The 27,370-nt window shown below is 42.7% G+C and overlaps 1 protein-coding gene across 2 annotated transcripts in view; it reads left to right on the top strand.

Annotated features, from left to right (window-relative positions):
- The window catches only part of LOC147012462 (lysophosphatidylcholine acyltransferase 2-like), a 64,535-nt gene that overhangs the window by 14,252 nt on the left and 22,913 nt on the right, over window positions 1-27,370 (top strand). The window contains exons 3-10 of one of the 2 annotated variants that reach the window (XM_085856724.1): window positions 5,453-5,673; window positions 7,470-7,582; window positions 7,794-7,854; window positions 8,413-8,471; window positions 8,607-8,641; window positions 8,830-8,884; window positions 12,272-12,354; window positions 25,696-25,894. In XM_085856724.1, the coding sequence (XP_085712850.1) occupies window positions 5,453-5,673; window positions 7,470-7,582; window positions 7,794-7,854; window positions 8,413-8,471; window positions 8,607-8,641; window positions 8,830-8,884; window positions 12,272-12,354; window positions 25,696-25,825 (757 nt within the window). In that variant the 3' untranslated portion in view covers window positions 25,826-25,894. Of the gene's footprint in view, window positions 1-5,452; window positions 5,674-7,469; window positions 7,583-7,793; window positions 7,855-8,412; window positions 8,472-8,606; window positions 8,642-8,829; window positions 8,885-9,139; window positions 10,615-12,271; window positions 12,355-25,695; window positions 25,895-27,370 lie in introns of those variants that run through there. The other variant, XM_085856725.1, reaches the window with a different exon arrangement.

The raw sequence follows: 27,370 nt of genomic DNA, 5'->3' as shown, positions 1-27,370 counted from the left end.
TCCAAAAGGACTGTTTGACAAACCCTCCTATCTTCTTCACATTCCTCTTGAGGAAGTTCAGTCATTCAAACTCCTGGGTCTCACCAACAACGATGATCTTTCTTGGGTGAAGCACATTTCAAAGTTGGCCTCCAAAGCCAGCTACTTTGAGCGAATTATTGTCAGGTCAGGCAAGATCAGATCTGTGACCTGCTACAGGTATCATGTAAACCTGTACTAACCTGTTCCATGGTCGGGTTGTCGGCGACTAAACCGTCTCCCCCACCAGGTTTTCTGGTGAGGAGGGTGTTTGGATATGGACACCCAGCAGGATTAAAAACAAAACCTGTCAAAGGGCGGAGGAGCTCCTTGTGAGCCAACGGCCATCCATATCTAGTGCCCAACTGTGTCTGCGGACGTCCTCCTGGAGTTGGGTTACTTCTTATTAGGAGGTTGGTGGCAGGATTTGCACTCCGGTCACCGGGAAACCCTTCATTCCACAAAATATTCTCGAAGCATAAAAAAAATCTGAAAACCCACTCCGTGGGAGTGGGTAAACCCACTCTCTGCCCTTCGCAGGGCAGCTCACCAGATGACGGGATTGGGGCAAAGCCTTTGGGACCCCCAATCTTTGAGGATCGGAGGGAAACCACGGGGTAACATTCCCAGGTCAGATTGCAGGAGAGTGTGTCGGGGTGGTTCTGAGGTGTCGTCCATTAGATGGCGGTCTCCTTGGGTTACCCTGAGGCGGTCCCTTTGGGTGGGTGCCTGGAATGTCCTATCCCAAAGAGAGGATGATCACCTGTCTATTATCATCTGAGCTCAAGTGTTTGGACATTGGTATTGCAGCACTCTCTGAGGTTCAGACACCGGATTGTGGTGAGATCATGGCGGGTGGTTACACCTACTATTGGTCTGGTCGCTCTGATGGTTACCATGCCCAAGGAGTTGCTGTAGCTGTGTCAAATAAGCTGACTCCAATGATAATTGAGGTAACACCGGTCAACGAGCGTATTATGAGACGAAGGCCGAAGTCACATTTGCTCTACGTACGCCCTCTGAATTGACAGAAACGTGCGGCGGCCGCAGAGTTTCTGCGGTGGCCTCAGGGTGGCCCTACGCCGTTTGGCTATCTTTTTCAGGCCGTAGGGGTCACCGTGGAATTATAACGCGGAGTTATAACTTTTTTCATTTCTACGTTCACCGTAGCAATTCTACAAGCCGGAAAAAAAAAAACTAGTAAAAAAAATACAAAAATGAACCCACTCGTTACCGTCCGTCTGGCCGCACGTTCGCCTTAGGGCCTCCTGCGGTCGCCTTTCGGGCACCTTGAGGCTACCTTGCGTCTGCCTTGAAAATTATATGGCTGCCGCAGGGCCCCCTTAAGGTCACCGTGCGACATCAAATCAAAGACCGTACGGCAACCCCACGTTTTCAGTCTCCACAATTTCTAAATACGCCGTGCGGCTCCCCGAAAAATAAAAACATATGTGACTGCTACATTGTGTGACCGTGGAAATACTGCGGCCGCCGTATAATTTCAAGTGGCCGTAGATTTTGGAGACCCCATGGCCGCTGTGGCAAATGTGACTTTGGCCGAAGGATTCATCACTCCTTGGGTGTCATTTCCCTGGTCTCTGTTTATGCTCTGACTGAGGCAAGTGATCTCACCGTGAAGGATGCATTCGATGCCACGCTCGAGTCCGTGGTTGATCAATGCCCCAGGCAAGATACACTTCTTCTCTTGGGGGATTTCAACTGCATTGACTGGAACTGATTGGGATGGTTATGAGATATGTGTTGGTCCCCATGGGTCTGGAACTGTGAACCAGAATAGCACTAAGTTCCTTGACCTTGCCACAAGTCATTGATTTAGGGTGGCTGGTTCATGGTTTCAGCACCCACAAGCTCATCACTAGACTTGGTATTCCAACGCTGTTGGTGTGGCAAAGCCCAGGAAAAATACTCCAGTTAGAACTAAAATATATGACAGTTTTACTCTCGTATACTACAGTAGTCTGCAGAGAATTACTGCAGGAAAGAAATGATTGATTTTTGCCTGAGAGGAGGTTGACCATGTGCTCGTTGGTGGTCGCTGGAGGATGATCCAGAACTGCAGGGTCTGCTGGAGTGCTCAGTTCCTTAATACTGACCACAAGCTTGTTGTAGCAACTCTAAAATTGCAGCTTAAATCCAGGAGAATGGTACCATCCCAGCCAAGGCCAGATGTTGACAAGCTCAGGGATAAGAGGGGAGCTGAGGAGTTTGTTAACAAGATGAGTGGAGATTTGGGTCGGGGGGGAGGGGTTAGCTGTTGTCGGGTCGGGGGGGCTCGATGCTCTGGGTGCTGTTGGTAATCTTGAAGAGTTGTGGAGGCCTTCAAGACCACCATCCTTGATGTTGCTTGCGGATGTCTGGGAACCCACCGGAGGGCGAAGAAGAATTTTGTCTCTCAGGGGGCACTGGATACTTTGACCAGAGTCGCAGGGCCAGGCTGAATGGGAGAGCTGAGCTTTTCAGGGAGCTGAGGCGTAAAACTGTACGTGTGCTAAGGGTGGACAAGGAGGCCGATGTGCGAGGAATCTGTGAGGGGGTAGAGCATCACCTGTGGTCAAGTCATTCTCGTCCCGCTTACAGGGGAAATCACGCATTGCATTCATCCAAGCCCATCCCTCGGTTTACCGCTGTTAGAGCAGAGGGTGGTAGGCTCTTGACAGAGTAGTCTGAAGTGAAGGCCCGCTGGGCAGGTTACTTTGAGCCGTTGTACCAGGCTGATCCACTGGCTGTCAAGTTGGATGTCAGGGGTTTTTAAATCCCTGTTGCTGATCCTCCAACCAATTGTGGTCCGCTTTCGTTTGTGGAAACACAGTCTGCGGTGAACTGGTTGAAATGGGGTAAAGCTCCAGGGATCTGTGGCATCCATGCTGAATTTCTCAAGGCTGGTGGAAATGCTGCACTCATGTCGTTGCATGCAATTTTGTGCTCTGCATTGGAACACAGGCATCATCCCAACTGACTGGAAGAGGGGCCTTGTCGTCCCTCTCTGGAAAGGGAAGGGTGATCGCCAAGACTGCAACAACTACCGAGGGGTGACGCTGTTCTCTGTGCCAGGCAAGGTCTTTGCTCGGATAATTCTTGATAGGGTTCGCCACCATCTGCTTGAGCGCCAGCATCCAGAGCAGTCAGGCTTTACACCAAAGAGGTCAACGATTGACCATGTCCTTGCTCACCGAACGCAGGCGAGAGCTTCGGCAGGGGCTGCTTGCAGCTTATGTTGATCTCTGTAAAGCGTTCGATCCGGTGACTTGGGATGCCTTCTGGAGGATTCTTGGTCTTCGTGGGGTGCCACCAAAACTGATCGATCTGATATCTGAACTATACTCTGGTACTGAGAGTGCTGTGAGATGTGGTGGTACCATCTCTGACTTATTTCCAGTTGTTACTGGAGTTCATCAGGGGGTGTGTACTGGCCCCACACTTTTCAGCACTTGTATGGACTGGATTCTCGGGAGGATGTCAGAGAGATCAAGTTGCGGTGCATCACTTGGGAATGTTAAGATCTCTGACCTTGATGTGGCAGATGATGCAGTCATCTTTGCGGAGACTTTAGATATCATTATGGGGGCCCTAGAGGTGCTGAAGGAGGAGTTGGAGCCGCTGGGATTACGGGTTTCTTGGGTCACAACTAAGATCTAGGCTTTCAGTGACATTTTGGATGCTGCTGTCCTGTCTGTGCCTGTTTATGGTGAGGATGTTGAGGTCGTGGAGAGATTCACTTACCTTGGCAGTGATATTCATGTCTCTGCTGGCTGTGAGCCAGAGGTCAACAGACGTCTGGGTCGGGCCTGGGGAGTCATGGATTCACTGGATAATGGAGTGTGGTGCTGCCGGTACCTGTGCAGGAGGATGAAAGTCCAAGTCTTCAGGTCCTTGGTGCTTCCAGTCTTGCTCAATGGATGTGAGACTCTGATCAGGGATCTGAGATGGAGACTTACTTCCTTTGGTGCCAGGTCTCTTCGGAGAGTCCTTGGCTCTCGCTGGTCGGACTTTGTGTCCAACGTGCGGTTGCTGAGAGAGACTCAAATGAGATTTGTTACCTGCATAGTTTGTGAGCATCAGCTGCGGCTGTATGGACATGTGGCTCGTTTTCCTGACGCTGATCCTGCTCACCAGATTCTCTTATCGAGGGAGGCTCGTGAGTGGAGGAGGCCAATGGGCCGACCACATGCATTGTGGTTGCAGCAGGTTGATCGGCATCTCAAGGAGATGGGGATGGGCCAGGCATCTGCCTGGGGGATGGCCAGACGGAGGCCCCTGGAGTTACTGCGGAAAGTGGACGCAGCGACGCGCTGCTCTGGCGCATGCTCCCATACTTGACCTGACCTGAGCAGCTACTTTCCTGTCTTCAGACCTTGACAAAATTACAAGCTGGTCAAATACTTGGAATATGTCTTTCATTCCTGACAAATGTCACACTCTCACTGGGCATCCTCTGTCGTACAAAGTCCTTCCTTGGCATCTCTGAACTCCAATCCATGGACAAGGTTTTCATCCACAATTTGAAGGAGTACTACTCTCCCCTCTGGACTGGCTGTCATGCCTCACGCCTTGCTCATCTTGATGCCGTGGAAACCAAGTCCTTCAAGATTATTTCAATCTCTCGTAATGAAGATGAGTCAATGGGTCTATCACTCCACCATCGCAGACAGGTCAGTGACCTCTCTGTCTTTTCCCACCTCCTTTCTGTTTAACCGTTCCACCTCCCCCCCCCCCATCAATTTTATTTTGTGTCCGTATTGTCCACCCCCTGCATTCTCCCCTACCCCTCTACCTTACCCATATTCTTTGTTTGTCCGTCTCCGTTTATTTTCTCCCTCAGCCCTGCTGTTGACGTTTCCCCCTTCTCTCTCTATTGTTCCTTTTGTTATGTTGCATACTGATCCATCGTGTGTTCTCGCTCCTCCACGAGCCTTGATTCTGTGGACAAAAAAACCTCCACGTGTGCTCTACCAAACCTCCAGGAACCTGGGGCTTGTTGTGTACGTAGGCTGAGAAGCTCTAATCCACCCCCCATTACATCCAGACTCGTTACCTTGTGATGTTCATCTATCTGGACCACCCCAAGAACATGTGAGTGGCATCGAGTTTACAAATGGCGACGTCAAAACGCGTTTCCTGAAATGGCCGCGTACCCGTCCCAAAAACTTGTCGCGTTTCCGATGGGTCTAATGTTGGCGTGTCGCAGGAAACATCTCGAACAGGTGAAGCTTCATTCACCCCCGTAATGGTTTTGATTGTCAAGACCAAAGGTCCACATCAACCTTGAACTACCTCCCCTCGTATGAATCCATATCCAACACAATTTATGTCGCACATCTGCGGAGCACGTGTCTGTTAGCGTGTAATAATCAAGTGTTGAATACGATTGTCTTGTGCATTCATGTTTGAGTTTGTACAATTTTCATTCATTCAGGTCACTCTTCATCTCTCCTCTCAAGCTTCTGGGCCAGTGGTCGCTGTTCTGCATGGGTCTCTGTCCACTGCGTATCCATGGGCGGCGTGCTTCCCCGGCCGAGGCTCCCTTGCTCGTGGTGGCTCCGCACTCCTCCTTCTTTGATGTGGTTGTACCTTTGGCAGCTGGTTTGCCTTCGATGGTTTCTCGTGCAGAAAACTGCAGCATCCCACTGATAGGATGTGAGGAGGGAAGGGAAGGGAAGGGTGTCTGCTTGGATATGTGGAGGATTTGTTTGCTCTTCGGGGATTTGTTTGCAGTCTTTCACGAAACATGGAGTCAGTTTGCAACATTCAAGTTTAACCAAAAACTTATCTCCGGTCGAATGGCAGCAAGGGGCACTGCGTTCTGGAGCTTGCCTCCTTTTGGAGGGGGCGTTAAGCCGGCTGTTTTGTCAATTACAACACCCATACTTCCACCATTCATGCTAGTCTAGATTAAAGGAAGTTGAGAAAATTCCTTAACTGTCTAAAGTTTAACAGAATAATGTTCCGATTCACTCCAAAACGAACTCGTTTGCACAGTCAGCACGACCTTGTACACACAAACCATCCAATGGCTGGGTCAAAGAGTCACAGGGTGTGTTTTAAAATTGGGGTCACAAACGGTATCGTATGGTTTGTTATTGTTGTTTTCAACACGGACACAGCGGTGGGTTCACATTGTTTCCCCAAAGTATCAGATTCCATTTTTGTATTTTTTTTTTTTTGTATATAAGTTGAGGCTTGTGGAAGAGCTAGAACAGTGAACGGATGAGGACACAGCAGGACCGAACATAGAGGTAGACAAGGGCAAACAATGGATGTGGGGAGAAAGAGGGCTCGAGGAGGACGCATTGGGTGGACAAGATGGATACAGAAGCAAACTCTGGGGAAGGAAAACTGGACATTGGGAAGGAGTAAGTAGGTTTGGGTGTTAACAAGGGTAGAAAAGATCATGGTTTTGCTTGGGAGATGATCTGAGATGGTGGTGAACAGCAGTCTTTGAAGACCTGGAGGGAAGAATGAGATTGCAGAGGAGTTGGAAGTTTGCTCAACATGTTGGAAAAAAGAGGAACGAATGAGTGGGATCTGATCCCAGCCCGTGAGATAAAATGAAAGCCAGAAACTAATGGTCGTTGATTTAAAAAAAAAAAAAAAATTGAAAGTGTTCAAAGGTCATGATAAACGAGATGTTGTTCTGTGTTATGGTGAAGACCTTCCAGCACTGCTTCCAGAAGACCATATGAAAGAAAGCTCTAGGTTGAACCATTGTTAGATCAGGGACAAATATCTTGAGGGTAAAGACGATGAGCACTTTTAAGGCCGGGTTCTTTCAGTCGGAGAGTGATCGATACATGGGATGGTCTTCCCGGAAAGGTAGTGGCAGTGGAGGGGTGGATAGGTACCTCGATGATGTATTGGAGACAGAAGCATATAGGGATGTTGGCAGGACTTGTAGGTACAGTAGCTTGTGTGTGGAGGTGATGCATTCTGGGGTTGGTGCAGTGCAAGCATGATGGACCAAATGGCCTCCACACTCAGTGGTGTAATGGTTTGAGCGTCCACTCTGAGTCAGGGAGGTCGGTGGTTCAAATCCTGACCGAGTGACCGAGTCGTACCCAAGACTTTAAAACGGTCTGTGCTGCTTCATTGCTTGACTCTGAGCATTTAAAAAGATAGAGCACAAACAAACAACCGCAGCTTGGTAATAATAGCACAGGCTTTGTAAGGCCTTGCGGTCTCCTGCGTCGAGGTTCCTTGTGAGGGAACTCCTATTATACCCCATGAGAGGTTGCTTGCATCACCCTTCCTGTCTCGTCAGCCTGGACATGGCTCTGATTTGATGTCGCCCAAAGCCTTGGTAACCACCAAGTGACGTCGGATTGCCATGAACAGGTGTCCTGATTGTTGTTATTTATTTATTTTTTGTGAAACATCGACACGCACGATCTGTTCCCAGTTCTTGCAGTAACCATGATGTTTGTCATGTCGTTCAGGTCTACTCATGAGCACACAGCCCTTGTTGGTGTGGCGCAAAGACCCTGATTCACGCCGCCGTGCAGTTAAAGAGATCCAGCGTCGAGCGATGGCTGCTGAGAATTGGCCACAGGTGAGAATCCTGAGAAAGATCAGCCGTGTTAGCTCATCACAGCGATCATCATCGAGACGGATCTTAATAATTAATTATTGGAATCATTATTTTTGTTGTTGCTTTTGACCGTTACTGTTTGCACTCCTTCTGTGATAATATCTTAACAAGTAAAGATCACCGAAGTTGAACGAAGCACTTTCTTTAAAGATGGCCGCCATGTTCTTGTCAGGTGCTCATCTTTCCTGAGGGAACCTGTACCAACCGTTCTTGCCTGATCAAGTTCAAACCAGGTTCGTGCCGAGCGGGATTCGAACTCGCAATAGGACGGACATCCAAATTGAATACAATGTAATTGTTTTGGGGTTTAACACACGAACAGGCCGAATGAGGGCGCTGTGAAACATCTGGGGTTTTCCTCAACACTTGGAACAGCCATAAGAAGGCAAATGATGAAACTGGACCAAACGATGAGTAATCAGAGGGGGCCGGTGGGGATCGAGGGAAATAGTGGATAACAAATAATTATACACTTAAGCGCAACTGAAATAAATACAGTATTTATAACTAATATGAAAGGGTTTATCAGCAATTGCCTGTTTACACAAACCAGCCTTCAAAGGCCTCACATTATGAAGTCTGTGGAATGGAATTACGAGTCAATAATGCTGAAACTGGGTTACTGGCCTTTTCATGTTGATTAATACGTTAGCCTATAGCATGTATGTTAACTTGGTTACTTTATGCCAGTTATTCCTCCATTGAGTTCACTTGATGCAGGAACCCAGACTCTCCAGGCTATCGAGTGGGGTTCTGATAACCGTGGGTGGCGTTGCTGTGAATGTTTCCAGGTGCATTCATCCCTGGTGTACCTGTTCAACCGGTTGTCATCCGTTATCCAAACCACCTGGTATGATTGTTCGCCATGACGGTGGAGAAGTGAACTATTATTTAAGCAAAAACTAAACGTATCATATGTTTCGGCAACAAGGCTTCATTCAGTATCCCTGGGTTCCTGTTTGGAATAACCTGTTACCTTTTACAGGACACGGTCACGTGGACATGGCAAGGATCTGGAGCGTGCGTAACACATCAAACATACCTGCGCTCTATCTTCCTTACTTGGTCACTTTTACTTCTGGTTTATTTTTCCTTCACCTCCTGTCAATCCTTGGGATTCTGTCCCATCATGCTCTTCTCATCACTTTATTTTGCCATGAGCGATTCGTCGCCCTCACAATATCCTCGTATCTTTTGCCCTCGTCCAGGTTCAAGGTTCTTTGGCTGACTCTGTGCCAGCTACATACATCAGTGGAGATTGAGGTAGGACCAGCACAGTAAAAGGATGGGCCATAGGATTGGAAATTATTGTGGTGAAAATGTGCCACGAGATTGATTATTTATTAACATAAGAAATATGATAACCTTGTGTAAAGTGTTGTTTTTTTGTACCTTTTTTACCTTGCATGGATCAATGTTCGTTGTATAATTTGTTTTTTACAATTATAGTTTTATGATGCAAACACGCCAACGGAACACAAGCGTTAAAAATAACATATTCCATTCATCCCCAACCAGGGAACAGCAGATAACTATCCCAACCGGAGCAAAGAAGGCAACGACCCCAACCGGAGAAAATAATGCAACGACCCCAACCCGACGGAGAAAAGAAGGCAACGACCCCAACCCAACGGAGGAAAGAAGGCAATGACCCCAACCCGACGGAGGAAAGAAGGCAACGACCCCAACCCGACGGAGGAAAGAAGGCAACGACCCCAACCTGACGGAGGAAAGAAGGCAATGACCCCAAACCGACAGAGAAAAGAAGGCAACGACCCCAAACTGACGGAGAAAAGAAGGCAACGACCCCAACCCAATGGAGAAAAGAAGGCAACGACCCCAACCCGACGGAGAAAAGAAGGCAACGACCCCAACCCGACGGAGGAAAGAAGGCAATGACCCCAACCCGACGGAGGAAAGAAGGCAACGACCCCGACCCGAAGGGAGAAAAGAAGGCAACGACCCCAACCCAACGGAGGGAAGAAGGCAACGACCCCAACCCGACGGAGGAAAGAAGGCAACGACCCCAACCTGACGGAGGAAAGAAGGCAATGACCCCAACCCGACAGAGAAAAGAAGGCAACGACCCCAAACTGACGGAGAAAAGAAGGCAACGACCCCAACCCAATGGAGAAAAGAAGGCAACGACCCCAACCCGACGGAGAAAAGAAGGCAACGACCCCAACCCGACGGAGAAAAGAAGGCAACGACCCCAACCGGACGGAGAAAAGAAGGCAACGACCCCAACCCGACGGAGAAAAGAAGGCAACGACCCCAACCGGACGGAGAAAAGAAGGCAACGACCCCAACCCGACGGAGAAAAGAAGGCAACGACCCCAACCCGACGGAGAAAAGAAGGCAATGACCCCAACCCGACGGAGGAAAGAAGGCAACGACCCCAACCCGACGGAGAAAAGAAGGCAACGACCCCAACCCGACGGAGAAAAGAAGGCAACGACCCCAACCCGACGGAGAAAAGAAGGCAACGACCCCAACCCGACGGAGAAAAGAAGGCAACGACCCCAACCCGACGGAGGAAAGAAGGCAATGACCCCAACCCGATGGAGGAAAGAAGGCAACGACCCCAACCTGACGGAGGAAAGAAGGCAATGACCCCAAACCGATGGAGAAAAGAAGGCAACGACCCCAAACCGACGGAGAAAAGAAGGCAACGACCCCAACCCAATGGAGAAAAGAAGGCAACGACCCCAACCGGACGGAGAAAAGAAGGCAACGACCCCAACCCGACGGAGAAAAGAAGGCAACGACCCCAACCCGACGGAGAAAAGAAGGCAACGACCCCAACCCGATGGAGAAAAGAAGGCAATGACCCCAACCCGACGGAGAAAAGAAGGCAATGACCCCAACCCGACGGAGAAAAGAAGGCAACGACCCCATCCCGACGGAGAAAAGAAGGCAATGACCCCAACCCGACGGAGAAAAGAAGGCAACGACCCCATCCCGACGGAGAAAAGAAGGCAACGACCCCAACCCGACGGAGATAAGAAGGCAAAGACCCCAACCCGACGGAGAAAAGAAGGCAACGACTGTATTATCGGAGAAGGACGGAGAAGGAATTATCCGTGTGTGATGGCCTACAATTCCGGGGAGTCTGGTGGGAGTCGAGATAGTTCCCCCCCCCCCAGTGGTCTTCTCACCCGACCACCAGCCCGCAACAATATATAGCACGATATCTCAAAAAGTTGTGGACAGATTCGGCCGAAACTTGGTGGACACGTTGGGTGTGTGACCACGACAAATTGATTCGTTTCTGGTGAAGATCCGAATCCGGATCCGGATACGAGAATTTTGGAAGCGATTCTTTGTCTTTGAGAGATAGGGCTAAACTCATATCGAGCACGATATCTCAATAAGTTGTGCATGGATTCGGATGAAACTTGTTGGACAGATTGAGTGTGTGACCACGACGAATTGATTAGATTTTGTTGAAGATCCGAATCCGGATCTGGATATGATAATTATTTAATCTTCAAAGTGATTCTTCACCATTGAGAGATAGGGCCAAAAACGATATAGTACTGAATGGCATGATATTTCAAAAATGTATTGAGCCCGATATGTCCTTGTGGATCAGGCGTTACATGGCGGAGGTATTCGCTCTCCTGAGTCCTGTTCTAGTTTATTTATGTTTTCATTTACAGATGCTTTCTGATGGTTCTGTGTTGTTTTTTTTCCTGGTGCATTGGCTTGGATGTCCGTCGGCACGCAAAATTATCCTGATTCCCCATTGTCTCGGGTCAATCACCGGTATTTATTTTGTTCATTTATTTAATTTCGTTTATTTATATTTTCATTTCTGGATGCTTTCCGACGGTTGTGATTCCCCCCCCCCCCCCCCCTGGTGTATCGGCTTCTATATCCATCGGCACACAAAATTTCAGCTTTCTACATTACCCAGAAGGTCCCGATCTTTAATGTCAGTCAGTGAGTCAGTGAATCAGTGATTAGAAAGAGCTTAATGTAATAAATAAACAAACAAATTATATATATATATATATATATATATATATATATATATATATATATATATATATATATATATATATATGTACAAGCTTCTCCTTGGGGTGTTAGACTTTTCAAAAACAAAGTGCATTTTCAATATCTGCCAATTAATCGGCATTGCTGTTAACCAAAGATTCATATGAAGCTTAAATCGGAAAAGGAATAATTACAATAATAGGTTAACATTGTAACAATATGCCTGGTGTTGGCTTAATGGTTAGGGTGGTGGGCTTGGGATCCTCGGGTCCTGAGTTCAAATCCTGCTCAGCTGTTGAATTAATACCAGGTGGGGTTGACTCCCCTGTCATCCTTCTGAGGTTGGCAAAATGAGTGCCAGCATGCTGGTATACTGTGTCGGAGTGGTGACCCGTCCAGGATTGTGCCCCATCGCCAAGGAGACTGCTCAGGCAGCACCAACGCTCTGCACAGAGTGTGGTCCCAATGGATGCATGGATTGTAACAATAGTTGTTTTATCGTTTGAGTGATGTTTCCAGCTTTTGCCACCAAGTTGTGACTCGTGCAGTTATTCTTCACATATGACTAGAATCCATGTTACTCAACAAAGTGGATTGAAGTGTCTCAGACAGAAGTTGTAATACTTTGTCCACATGTGCTTTTGTCAGTTCCTGCCAGTGTATGTACCTTGTGCAGAAGAGAAGAATGATCCTGTGGCCTACGCAAACAATGTGCAGAAACTCATGGCAAGGTAAGCACGACATTGAAATGAGGACCCAGTTGACTTTATGCCTCCCTTTTAAAACCCTTCAGGAAGGGAATGATCTCGCATTCAATACTGTACTTATTACTGCATTCGGCATCCCATTCTGAACACATTTGAAATGTAACAGCTGGTGGAACCTTCAGGTCAAATGTCAGAGAAAGTGTGGAGCTGCTTCTGTGGTGATTTCAGCCACTGAATCAGCCAACGAGATAAAGATTCTATTAAAATAAACCTTAAACATTGTGATAGTGATGAGTTAAACTTGTGCGAGGAAGTTAAGGGGTTAACTCAGCCTGTCATCCTTCCGAGGTCGGCAAAATGAGTGACAGCATGCTTGTATACTGTCGGAGTGGTGACCCGTCCATGATTGTGCCTGATAGCCAAGGAGACTGCTTATGCAGCACCAACGCTCGCACAGAGTATGGTTCCAATCTCCCGCTCCTCCTCCTGCATCCGCCGTAGTTCGATTTATTGAAATCCGTTAAACCATTCTCAAGTTATAACATGACAGACAAACAAACAAACAAGCCAGTAGGCGGCGATGGGTCGCCGATCATGGAAACTATAAGATATAGAGCAAAATGGAGGTCATATAGCGGATAGGGAATCACCTTAAGATTATGCATATCAAATCTCATCCAGTTCCATCTACTGATAATTACTCGGTATCCATTTGAATGAAGAGTACCGAAAATGCGGTTTGAAGTCGGAAATCCCCAAAGTTCGAGGGTATGCTGTGGGTGAACTGAGATCTAAATCGAAAATCCGGCTCGATCGTTTGTGCACAATGTATTCCAGACGATTAGTGTGAATTTTCATGACCATCCGACCATAACCCTAGGAGGAGTAGCATTTGGCACGAAGGCACCTCCGTCTCTCGCAGATTATCGATTTTTGCACTAATTGACTTTTGACCCCTGACCTAAGCGGAATCGGTCAATATGTCCTGAGGCAAAGTTGTAGTACTCATTGAGTACTATGAACCTGCAAAGTTTCATTCGTATCGATGTACTCACCTGGTCGCGAGGGGGCCTTCAATTTTCGCCAATTTTCGCGGATACCCTAATTGTAGGGGGCGCTGTGGGTAAAGTATTCCATATATCACAAAAACTGGAATATATTTGATAGAGAATCACTTGTAAATCATTCGTGCCAAATTTCATAACCCTACGTGGGATAATGGCTTTCGGAATTGATTTCGCATGAACGGTACCGATTTTGAAGGTTTTTCGGTTGTTGCAATTTGGTCACAATTTCCATTTTCGGTCACGATTTCCAAAGCACTAGGTCATAAGATGTACCTACCACCTGAGTTTGGTCAAATATACCCACGTTTACGACCAATTATGTTGATGACAAATGAACAAACATCCAAACCAACATCCAAACAAACAGACAATTACTGACAATAAGGGTCACCTATTTTGGCGACCCAACAGACACAGGCTACTTTTTAGGTCATCTCTTCGAGCATGACCTAATAATATGGGTGTCGATGTCCTTCGATCCATCCGTCCGTCCGTTCACAATGAAGTTGAAGCGGGAGATCTGGTCATTAGTGATCCTGATAGAGGTCGATGAGACGTACACGATGGTATGACTTTCAAGGTCACCGAAGGTCAAGGTCAAGGTCACAAGGCCTTTGTAGTTGCGAAAATGACGATTTTCAAATTCTATCTCCTCCGCCATTTCTCAAGCGATCTTGAATTTGATTGTAGCATATCTATGGGACAATATCTAGATTTGGTTGGGCCGGATTTTCGATATTCGTTTTCGTGTCATGTGACTTCAAAGTTGGCAAAAATGCGAAAATGACGATTTTCAAAATCTATCCCCTACATTTCTCAAGCGATCTTGAATTTGATTGTGGCATTTGAATGTATGGGACAATATATAAATTTGGTTGGGACGGATTTTTGAATTTCGCTTTCGTTTTCGCGTCATGTAACTTCAAAGTTTGCAAAAACTGCCCTACCTTCAGGAGGCTATATATTCTGTACTGGGCATGGGAAAAGTTAGTGAATGGTGTCATTGCATAGCAGCTGACCTTGTATATTTATACATTTTCCGCCGAAGGTGCAAAAGTTTCAAAACCCAAAATGTCAACGTCGGCATTTATTTTCAAAATATAATTTCGTGCGCGCGCGCCAAAATGCCGAGTCATCTTTAACCAAACTGTGCAGTTCGAGCTGCACAGTAGTCTTCGGTCATAACTGAACATTGAGAACTTGTGATATTATAGAGATGACCGTCACTCCCACACAGGGGTAATTTTATAATATAGATTTTTGTAGTTGATTTTATTTTTTGTAGTTTTTTTGTGTTTGTTTTTGTCAGGTTTTTTTTGTCTGTTTGTTTTTGTGTTTTGGCCTCTGCCACCGAAGGTGAAGGAGGTTATGTTTTCACCCCTTTATGTCTGTTTGTTTGCTTGTCTGTGTGCAGGATATCTCAAAAAGTTGTGGACTGATTCGGATGAAATTTTGTGGACAGGTTGGGTGTGTGACAAGGACGAACTGATTCGATTTTGATGTAGATCCAGATCCGGATCCAACTACTACAATTTTAAAAGTGATTCTTCACCATTTAGAGATCGGGCTAAACCGATATATATATATATATATATATATTTATATGTATGTATGTATGTATGTATATATATATATATATATATGTATGTATATATATATATATATATAGCATGATATCTCAAAAAGTTGTGGACATATTTTTCCGAAACTTGGTGGACATGTTGGGAGTGTGACCATGACAAATTGATTCGATTTTGGTGAAGATCCGGATTTGACTACTTCAATTTTTAAGTGATTCTTCACCATTGAGAGATGGGGCTCAAAAACCATATATAGCATGATATTTCAAAAATGTATTGGGCCCGATATGTTCTCATGGATCAGGCATTACAGGGCGCAGGTATGCATGCGCCTTACCAAGTGCCTTTGTAGTTATGTTTGTTTTTGTCGTTTTTGTGTGTTTTTTGTGTTTGTAGATTTTTTTGTGTGTGGGTTTTTGTATTTTTTGGGGGGTTTTGTTTTTGTGTTTGTTTTTGTTTATTTTCTGTTTGTTTGTTTTTTTGTTTGTTTTTTTGTAGTTCATTGTGTTTGTTTTGTATTTTTTTTTGTAATGTTGTACTTTTTATTTTTTTGTAGTTTTTTTTGTTTGTTTATTTTTGTGTATATATATATATATATATATATATATATATATATATTTGTAGTTTTTGTGTGTTTTTGTGTTTGTTTTTGTAGTTTTTTGATGAGTTAAGATTATATTATAATAAACCTTAAACATTGTGATGGTGAGTTAAACCAGTGCATAAAGGTGAAGATTATATTTCAATAAACCTTAGGTATTGTGATGGAAGTGAGTTAAACCAGTGCGTACAGGTTAACATGTTATTATAAAAACCTTAAGCATTGTGATGGTGGTGAGTTGAATTGTGCATTGAGGTGAAGATTATATTGTAATAGACATCAAACATTGTGATGGTAGTGAGTTAAAGCAGTGCGTAGAGGTTAACATGTTATTATAAAAACCTTAAGCATTGTGATGGTGGTGAGTTAAACTCTGCATCGAGGTGAAGATTATATTGTAATAAACATCAAACAGTGTGATGGTAGTGAGTTAAACTAGTGTGTAGATGTTAACATGTTATTATAAAAAACTTAAGCATTGTGATGGTGGTAAAGGCGCTGTCACACCTTGACGATTTAGCCAGCAATGGCAACGTATAAAAATGTATGTAAAACGTTGGCGTACGCTGAAATTTTGATGTTTTTTTTTTTAAGTTTTGGTCGTATTCATGACGTGTTGGTCGTATGCATAACATATTAGTAACGGGCACAGAACGTTTCGTTGTCTTATAGATAACTTATACCAACGAATGCTTAGCCTGTTGTCGGCATTCACAACTTATGCCCAACGATAGTTTAACTTGGGGATAGCGCGCTGCACGTATTGCTGACGAACTTGTGGCATAGCCTATTAAAAACCTGCTGCACGCCGATTTAAATCATAACCGCCTGAGAATTGGAAGTGTCAACCACGCAGTCACACCTTGACGATTTAGCCAGCATATGCCGACCTACGAAAAATGTGTCAAACGCAGGCACACGTCGAATACGGTATGGGTAAGTTGTGTGTACGTTAAGAGCACACTGAAAATCGATGAAGTCCACTGTCATATTTCGTGGTACGTCTAGTACATCGTGAAATTTCAAGGATGCTGAAAATTTTACGACGTACTCGCCGTATGACGCACACGTTCCGCTACGCTGGGAATAAGTTGTAGGCACGTTATGCGATCGTTGACACACGTCGACACAAGTTCCTTGTAAGTTACTCATAAGTCGAAACACGTCGAGGTAATGTTTAGCATACCCAAAACTTATTTTCTCCGTCAAGGCACATTTTCTTTTTTTCTCCTTGGCTCCGTGAAGGCACGTGACGAAATATCTGAAGTTGTTGTTTTTTTTTGTTTTTTTTTTTTTTAGTCTATCACGAATTTTAAAATACTAGTACGGGCCCGTATGGGCGGGCCCGTAGGTGCGTAAACGATGACTGGATTGGTGCATTATTTCAATTAGATCGGACCAACCATATCATAAATGGCCATAACTTGGGAAACACCTGGGAACATATTCAGGTCTCCAGCGTCAATTATGACGTCATATCAAATGAAGAAGAATTGCGACGCCCCCTCTCTCTCGCCCCCCTCGCTTCCCCCTAGTCTCGCCCCTCCTCTCTCGCCCCTCTCTCTCGCCCCCAATCTCACCCCCTCTCTCGCCCCCTCCTCTCTCCCCCTCTCTTGAATTGTGACGCCCTCTCTCTCTCACCCCCTCTTTCCCCCCTCTCTCCCTCCCCTCTCTCACCCCCTCTCTTTCCCCCCTCTCCCTCCCCCTCTCTCACACCTCCTCTCTCCCCCTCTCTTGAATTGTGACGCCCCTCTCTCTTACCTCCCTCTTTCCCCCCTCTCTTCCCCCCTCTCTCTTCCCCCTCTCTCTCTCCCCCTCTCTCCCCCTGTCTCTTCCCCCCTCTCACCCCTAGTCTCACCCCTCCTCTATTCTTCCTCTCTCTCCCCTCTCTCTCCACCTCTCTCTCACCCTTAGTCTCACCCCTCCTCTCTCCCCCTCATCTCTCCCCCTCCTCTCTCGCCCTTCTCCCTCGCCCCTCTCTCTCGCCCCCACTCCCATGCCCTCTCTCACACCCCCTTGTCACACCCCCTCTCCTGTCCCCCTCTCTCGCTCTCTCTCTCATCCCCACTCTCACCCCCATCTCTCTCCCCCTAGTCTCGCCCTTCCTCTCTCCCCCTCCTCTCCCGCCCCTCTCTCTCGCCCCCACTCTCATCTCCCCCTCTCCCGTCCCCCCTCTCTCGCAGATATTGGTCGAAAGATAAATGGCCGTAACTTGGAAACCGCTCGTCCGATTAATATCAAACCTCAAAAAGGCACATCTGCAGGTCCCAAGCAATATTCCTGGCAAGTTTCAATCAGATCGGACCGTCAATCGTGCAAAAAAAATACAATAATAAATACATAAATAAACATTAATTGTGACGTCATTCGTGATGTCATAGCACCGTGTCTTGTCATTGGTCGACAGATAAATGGCCGTAACTTGGGAACTGCTTATCCGATTAATATCAAACCTTGAAAAGGCACATCCAGGGGTCCCCAGCAATATTCCTGGCAAGTTTCAATCAGATCGGACCGTCAATCGTGCAAATTTTTTTAAATAAATAAATAAATAAATATTAATTGTGACGTCATTCGTGATGTCATAGCAACGTGTCCTGTCATTGGTCGACAGATAAGTGGCCATAACTTGGGAACGGCTCGTCCGATCGATATCAATCCTCGAAAAGGCACATCCGCGGGTCCCCGGCAATATTCTTGGCAAGTTTCAATGAGATCGGACCGGTGGTCGTCGAGAAACAGCGGTCGCAGACAGACAGACAGACAGACAGACAGACAGACAGACACACAGAGATTGCTGGAATTATAGATAGATATTCGGACATTTGCTTTTAAGTTTCGACGTCGACGTGACAATATCCTCAAACAGAAAATATTCACAGAGGAGGAACTAAGAATAAGACGTGAGCAAACTGAAGAGGCAATCGGACGTGACGTAACGGCACGTGACGAAATATCAGAAGTTATTGTTGTTTTTTATATTTTTTTTAAACGCTGCCAATACGCCATTATACGGTAGCTGTAAATTAGAAACATGTTCAGTAAGTTCTGTGGTCATACGGAAGACGTCAATCAAATACATCTACATACGTCAATATGCGTTGGAGGTACGTTACACATAGGTTCAAAGCACGTTACTCATAGGTTAGAAATAAGTTTTGGGTACGCTAAGCATTACCTCGACGTGTTTCGACTTATGAGTAACTTCCAAGCAACGTGCCTCGACGTGTGTCAACGATCGCATAACTTGCCTTGACATGTGTCAACGATCGTGTGACGTGCCTACAACACGTTACTCATAGGTTATAAATAAGTTTCGGGTACGCTAATCATTACCTCGACGTGTTTCGACTTATGAGTAACTTACAAGTAACGTGTGTCGACGTGTGTCAACGATCGCATAATGTGCCTACAACTTATGGCCAGCGTTGCGGAACGTGTGAGTCATACGCCGGCATACGTCGTAAAATTTCAAGCATGGAAAATTTGAGGACAACCACAAAGTACAACGATGAAAGCCAGCGTACTACGACATATGGCAGTGTTTTTCAGCGTGCTCTTAATGTTATCAAAACTTACCCATGACGTATTTTACATGTGCCAGCGTTTTAGACAAATTTTTCACAAGTCGGCATACGCTGGCGAAATCGTCAAGGTGTGACAGCGCCTTAAGTTGAACTGTGCATCGAGGTGAAGATTATATTGTAATAAACATCAAACATTGTGATCGGAATGAGTTAAACCAGTGGGTCGAGGTTAACATGTTATTATAAAAACCTTAAACATTGTGACGGGAGTGAGTTAAACCAGTGGGTAGAGGTTAACATGTTATTATAAAAACCTTAAACATTGTGATGGTAGCGAGTTAAACCAGTGTGTAGAGGTTAATTTGTTATTCTAAAAAACCTTCACATTGTGATGGTAGTGAGTTAAACCAGTGCGTAGAGTTTAACATGTTATTATAAAAACCTTAACATTGTGATGGGAGTGAGTTAAACCAGTGTGTAGAGGTTAACATGTTATTATAAAAACCTTAAACATTGTGATGGGAGTGAGTTAAACCAGTGCGTAGAGTTTAACATGTTATTATAAAAACCTTAAACATTGTGATGGGAGTGAGTTAAACCAGTGCGTAGAGTTTAACATGTTATTATAAAAACCTTAACATTGTGATGGGAGTGAGTTAAACCAGTGCGTAGAGTTTAACATGTTATTATAAAAACCTTAACATTGTGATGGTAGTGAGTTAAACCAGTGTGTAGAGGTTAACATGTTATTATAAAAACCTTAAACATTGTGATGGGAGTGAGTTAAACCAGTGGGTAGAGGTTAACATGTTATTATAAAAACCTTAACATTGTGATGGGAGTGAGTTAAACCAGTGTGTAGAGGTTAACATGTTATTATAAAAACCTTAAACATTGTGATGGGAGTGAGTTAAACCAGTGCGTAGAGTTTAACATGTTATTATAAAAACCTTAAACATTGTGATGGGAGTGAGTTAAACCAGTGCGTAGAGTTTAACATGTTATTATAAAAACCTTAACATTGTGATGGGAGTGAGTTAAACCAGTGCGTAGAGTTTAGCATGTTATTATAAAAACCTTAACATTGTGATGGTAGTGAGTTAAACCAGTGTGTAGAGGTTAACATGTTATTATAAAAACCTTAAATATTGTGATGGGAGTGAGTTAAACCAGTGCGTAGAGGTTAACATGTTATTATAAAAACCTTAAACATTGTGATGGTAGTGAGTTAAACCAGTGGGTAGAGGTTAACATGTTATTATAAAAACCTTAAACATTGTGACGGTAGTGAGTTAAACCAGTGGGTAGAGGTTAACATGTTATTATAAAAACCTTAAACATTGTGATGGTAGTGAGTTAAACCAGTGCGTAGAGGTTAACATGTTATTATAAAAACCTTAAACATTGTGATGGTAGTGAGTTAAACCAGTGTGTAGAGGTTAACATGTTATTATAAAAACCTTAAACATTGTGATGGTAGTGAGTTAAACCAGTGCGTAGAGGTTAACATGTTATTATAAAAACCTTAAACATTGTGATGGTAGTGAGTTAAACCAGTGGGTAGAGGTTAACATGTTATTATAAAAACCTTAAACATTGTGATGGGAGTGAGTTAAACCAGTGGGTAGAGGTTAACATGTTATTATAAAAATCTTAAACATTGTGATGGGAGTGAGTTAAACCAGTGCGTAGAGGTTAACATGTTATTATAAAAACCTTAAACATTGTGATGGTAGTGAGTTAAACCAGTGGGTAGAGGTTAACATGTTATTATAAAAACCTTAAACATTGTGATGGTAGTGAGTTAAACCAGTGCGTAGAGGTTAACATGTTATTATAAAAACCTTAAGCATTGTGATGGTGTTAAGGTAAACCAGTGCATCGAGGTGAAGATTATATTGTAATAAACATCAAACATTGTGATGGAAGTGAGTTAAACCAGTGCGTAGAGGTTAACATGTTATTATAAAAACCTTGAACATTGTGATGGTGGTGAGTTAAACCAGTGCGTAGATGTTAATTTGTTATTCTAAAAACCTTAAACATTGTGATGGTGGTGAGTTAAACCAGTGGGTAGAGGTTAACATGTTATTATAAAAACCTTAAACATTGTGATGGTGGTGAGTTAAATCAGTGGGTAGAGGTTAACATGTTATTATAAAAACCTTAAACATTGTGATGGGAGTGAGTTAAACCAGTGGGTAGAGGTTAACATGTTATTATAAAAACCTTAAACATTGTGATGGTGGTGAGTTAAATCAGTGGGTAGAGGTTAACATGTTATTATAAAAACCTTAAACATTGTGATGGTGGTGAGTTAAACCAGTGGGTAGAGGTTAACATGTTATTATAAAAACCTTAAACATTGTGATGGTGGTGAGTTAAATCAGTGGGTAGAGGTTAACATGTTATTATAAAAACCTTAAACATTGTGATGGTAGTGCGTTAAACCTGTGCATCGAAATGAAGATTATATTGTAATAAACATCAAACATTGTGATGGTCGTGAGTTAAATCAGTGCGTAAAGGTTAATGTGTTATTATAAAAACCTTAAACATTGTGATGGTCGTGAGTTAAACCAGTGCGTAAAGGTTAATGTGTTATTATAAAAACCTTAAACATTGTGATGGAAGTGAGTTAAACCAGTGCGTAGAGGTTAACATGTTATTATAAAAAACCTTGAACATTGTGATGGTGGTGAGTTAAACCAGTGCGTAGATGTTAATTTGTTATTCTAAAAACCTTAAACATTGTGATGGTGGTGAGTTAAACCAGTGGGTAGAGGTTAACATGTTATTATAAAAACCTTAAACATTGTGATGGTGGTGAGTTAAATCAGTGGGTAGAGGTTAACATGTTATTATAAAAACCTTGAACATTGTGATGGTAGTGCGTTAAACCTGTGCATCGAAATGAAGATTATATTGTAATAAACATCAAACATTGTGATGGTCGTGAGTTAAATCAGTGTGTAAAGGTTAATGTGTTATTATAAAAACCTTAAACATTGTGATGGTGGTGAGTTAAATCAGTGGGTAGAGGTTAACATGTTATTATAAAAACCTTAAACATTGTGATGGTAGTGCGTTAAACCAGTGTGTAGAGGTTAACATGTTATTATAAAAACCTTAAACATTGTGATGGTGGTGAGTTAAATCAGTGGGTAGAGGTTAACATGTTATTATAAAAACCTTGAACATTGTGATGGTAGTGCGTTAAACCTGTGCATCGAAATGAAGATTATATTGTAATAAACATCAAACATTGTGATGGTCGTGAGTTAAATCAGTGTGTAAAGGTTAATGTGTTATTATAAAAACCTTAAACATTGTGATGGTGGTGAGTTAAACCAGTGCGTAGATGTTAATTTGTTATTCTAAAAACCTTAAACATTGTGATGGTGGTGAGTTAAACCAGTGGGTAGAGGTTAACATGTTATTATAAAAACCTTAAACATTGTGATGGTGGTGAGTTAAATCAGTGGGTAGAGGTTAACATGTTATTATAAAAACCTTGAACATTGTGATGGTAGTGCGTTAAACCTGTGCATCGAAATGAAGATTATATTGTAATAAACATCAAACATTGTGATGGTCGTGAGTTAAATCAGTGTGTAAAGGTTAATGTGTTATTATAAAAACCTTAAACATTGTGATGGTGGTGAGTTAAATCAGTGGGTAGAGGTTAACATGTTATTATAAAAACCTTAAACATTGTGATGGTAGTGCGTTAAACCAGTGTGTAGAGGTTAACATGTTATTATAAAAACCTTAAACATTGTGATGGTGGTGAGTTAAATCAGTGGGTAGAGGTTAACATGTTATTATAAAAACCTTGAACATTGTGATGGTAGTGCGTTAAACCTGTGCATCGAAATGAAGATTATATTGTAATAAACATCAAACATTGTGATGGTCGTGAGTTAAATCAGTGTGTAAAGGTTAATGTGTTATTATAAAAACCTTAAACATTGTGATGGTGGTGAGTTAAATCAGTGGGTAGAGGTTAACATGTTATTATAAAAACCTTAAACATTGTGATGGTAGTGAGTTAAACCAGTGCGTAGAGGTTAACATGTTATTATAAAAACCTTAAACATTGTGATGGTAGTGAGTTAAACCAGTGGGTAGAGGTTAACATGTTATTATAAAAACCTTAAACATTGTGATGGGAGTGAGTTAAACCAGTGGGTAGAGGTTAACATGTTATTATAAAAATCTTAAACATTGTGATGGGAGTGAGTTAAACCAGTGCGTAGAGGTTAACATGTTATTATAAAAACCTTAAACATTGTGATGGTAGTGAGTTAAACCAGTGGGTAGAGGTTAACATGTTATTATAAAAACCTTAACATTGTGATGGTAGTGAGTTAAACCAGTGCGTCGAGGTTAACATGTTATTATAAAAACCTTAAGCATTGTGATGGTGTTAAGGTAAACTGTGCATCGAGGTGAAGATTATATTGTAATAAACATCAAACATTGTGATGGAAGTGAGTTAAACCAGTGCGTAGAGGTTAACATGTTATTATAAAAAACCTTGAACATTGTGATGGTGGTGAGTTAAACCAGTGCGTAGATGTTAATTTGTTATTCTAAAAACCTTAAACATTGTGATGGTGGTGAGTTAAACCAGTGGGTAGAGGTTAACATGTTATTATAAAAACCTTAAACATTGTGATGGTGGTGAGTTAAATCAGTGGGTAGAGGTTAACATGTTATTATAAAAACCTTAAACATTGTGATGGGAGTGAGTTAAACCAGTGGGTAGAGGTTAACATGTTATTATAAAAACCTTAAACATTGTGATGGTGGTGAGTTAAATCAGTGGGTAGAGGTTAACATGTTATTATAAAAACCTTAAACATTGTGATGGTGGTGAGTTAAACCAGTGGGTAGAGGTTAACATGTTATTATAAAAACCTTAAACATTGTGATGGTGGTGAGTTAAATCAGTGGGTAGAGGTTAACATGTTATTATAAAAACCTTAAACATTGTGATGGTAGTGCGTTAAACCTGTGCATCGAAATGAAGATTATATTGTAATAAACATCAAACATTGTGATGGTCGTGAGTTAAATCAGTGCGTAAAGGTTAATGTGTTATTATAAAAACCTTAAACATTGTGATGGTCGTGAGTTAAATCAGTGCGTAAAGGTTAATGTGTTATTATAAAAACCTTAAACATTGTGATGGAAGTGAGTTAAACCAGTGCGTAGAGGTTAACATGTTATTATAAAAAACCTTGAACATTGTGATGGTGGTGAGTTAAACCAGTGCGTAGATGTTAATTTGTTATTCTAAAAACCTTAAACATTGTGATGGTGGTGAGTTAAACCAGTGGGTAGAGGTTAACATGTTATTATAAAAACCTTAAACATTGTGATGGTGGTGAGTTAAATCAGTGGGTAGAGGTTAACATGTTATTATAAAAACCTTAAACATTGTGATGGTAGTGCGTTAAACCAGTGTGTAGAGGTTAACATGTTATTATAAAAACCTTAAACATTGTGATGGTGGTGAGTTAAATCAGTGGGTAGAGGTTAACATGTTATTATAAAAACCTTGAACATTGTGATGGTAGTGCGTTAAACCTGTGCATCGAAATGAAGATTATATTGTAATAAACATCAAACATTGTGATGGTCGTGAGTTAAATCAGTGCGTAAAGGTTAATGTGTTATTATAAAAACCTTAAACATTGTGATGGTGGTGAGTTAAACCAGTGGGTTAATGTCAATATTCTGTTATAATAAACGTTAAACACTGTGATCGTGATGAGTTAAACCAGTGGGTTAATGTTTATATTCTATTATCTATCTATAAATCCAGCAATCTCGGTGTGTCTGTCTGTCTGTTATTATAATAAACATTAATCATTGTGTTAGTGATGAGTTAACCCAGTGGGTTAATGTTTGTATTCTATTATGATAAACATTAACCATTGTGATTGTGATGATTTAACCCAGTGAGTTAAAGTTAATATTCTATTATAATAAACATTCATCATTGTGTTCGTGGTGAGGTAAACCACTGGGTTAATATTTACATTCTATTATAAGAAACATGAATCATTGTGATCGTGATGAGTTAACCCAGTGGGTTAATGTTAATATTCTATGATAATAAACATTAATCATTGTGTTTGTGGTGAGTTAAACCAGTGGGGAGTTGCCATATCTGATAAGCTGGGACAGGAAGTTGAAGCAAACTTATTTTGGTGTCATTATAAACCGTCAGAGATGATGCCAACTAACGTGCATGGATGAACAGTTCTAGAATGTTTCCCAGGATTCTTTCAGGCAATATAAATAACATCCCGTGTCTTGAGATTGGGCAACGGCCTTTAACAAATACCAACGAGGCTTCTCATGACACACATCAAGGGGACAGGATATTGAACTTGAACCCTGATGAAACGAATCAAGGTGTTTTCCATGAGGATGTACGATTGTGAACACATCATTCCATCATGTCGGTAAATTGCCATGTTATAGTGAATGACCAATCATGAGCCTTTTAGTGTGAAGTGTTAAATGTGTGGTGTGTTGGTGTATGAAGTGTTAAATGTGTGGTGTGTTGTGTGCAGTATACTGAACGTTCCTGTGACTGAACACACATTTGAAGACTGCAGACTCATGCTGCATGCTCATGAACTGGCTCTTCCGATGGACTGTGGATTAGTGGAGTTTGCCAAGATCAACCGAAAGCTGGGGTAACCACCTTGTAAGAAAGTCAACTACTATATTGTGAGACTTGAGTGGCGGGGACATAACGAGCCAGTAGAGGTAATCTCGTCGCTCCACTCCTCCTTATGACATCATTGCGGAAGGTGTGACTGATTGCTTTGTGACCTGTTGGTTTTCTATTGGTAAATATAGTGCACTAGCAGAGGTTCCTGGCATTTCCGGGCAACGTCAGGTCCCTCTTGCCATCCACCCCTTCCGCTGCCACCTCCCACCCACCACCTGAGGGACAAATTCATCGATTATGGCTGAAAGAAGTGATGGTATAAATGTGTATCATCGTCACCATGTCATGAATCTGGGTTGTGTTCAATTACCAAGTTTCTTGTGAAGTGCTTGCCAAGTGGCTTAAGCACTCAAGCAAACACTCCATTAGAAACCGTTGATAAGGATTGGCTAGCTTGGCAAGCGATAGATAACTCATTGGTAACTGAACACACCACTGGACATCTCAACAGCATACAGTACATTCAAAAAGACAGTTTTTATAGATGTCAAATATTAATCATGAGTATTTTTGTTGTAATGAAAACGTGTCTTATTCAGTTTTAAAACGTACATCAACTCAGAGGTGATGTTGAGTGTATAAAAAGTGTACGTGTACATTTTATACAACGTTAAAGTGTACATGTACATAATAAATATCTCTCGGTAATTTCCCCGGCCTCCCGACGAATTGCGGACGCAGGAATTTCACGATCAAGCCGATTTTAATGATAATATTACACGTCCATCAGTTTGTTTATAATCCTTGAAAAGTCGGGCGAAAACCAAATCTTTTAAAATTAAATATCACGATTTTCTTTCCTCTGCGTTTGAGAAATAACCCATCTTCATTGGGTGGTGCATATTAGACTGCTGCAGACAAAATATGCATCACCACGTTTGAGTGATAATCGCCTTTGTTTCCTGAAAACTGTACCATTATTTAATGATTGAAGACGCGTTGTTCAGTCTTCAAATTTACATCAGAGGCAGCTATGAACCTTCAGAGCAATGCGGAGCGATAAAGATGGCTGGAGGGAAAGGAGTGGCCTGTGGAATGGACGGCGCTTGTTACCCACAGACACACCCACACACCGTCCCACCCACAGACACGAACTCAGCTTTATATATATATATATAACATGAGTCAGACAAAATTTGAGTCTCAAATTGGGGACTAATTCACACTCTGATTTTGAGATACACCCATGTATGATGTGTACAAAATTGAATGATGGACGTTGTAAATGAGTAGCCTCACACCATTTTGGACACCATGTTTAAAAATGGCTGCCATTTTCAATCATAATTCATGTAAATCAAAACTATGGCTCTATGGTACATTCTAGTTTTTAGATCTGAATAAGTTAGTAAGTAAAGTTGTTCAGCACGAAGTTCTGAGTTTGCCAGTTCTCATTTAGACCATTTTGATCCATATTTGTCAAAAATATATGAAGACATATCTGTAAAAATGCCAATTTTTTTTTGAATTGTTTGTCTATTATGATAACAATTGCTTTATAGTTATGTTTA

Source organism: Eptatretus burgeri, chromosome 15 (assembly GCF_056783735.1).
Source record: "Eptatretus burgeri isolate ZD-2024b chromosome 15, Ebu_testis_v1, whole genome shotgun sequence".
In the NCBI taxonomy this organism is placed as follows: Eukaryota; Metazoa; Chordata; class Myxini; order Myxiniformes; family Myxinidae; genus Eptatretus; species Eptatretus burgeri.
The sequence above is the reverse complement of the archived record's forward strand: the minus strand, read 5'-3'. Positions and strand labels throughout refer to the sequence as shown.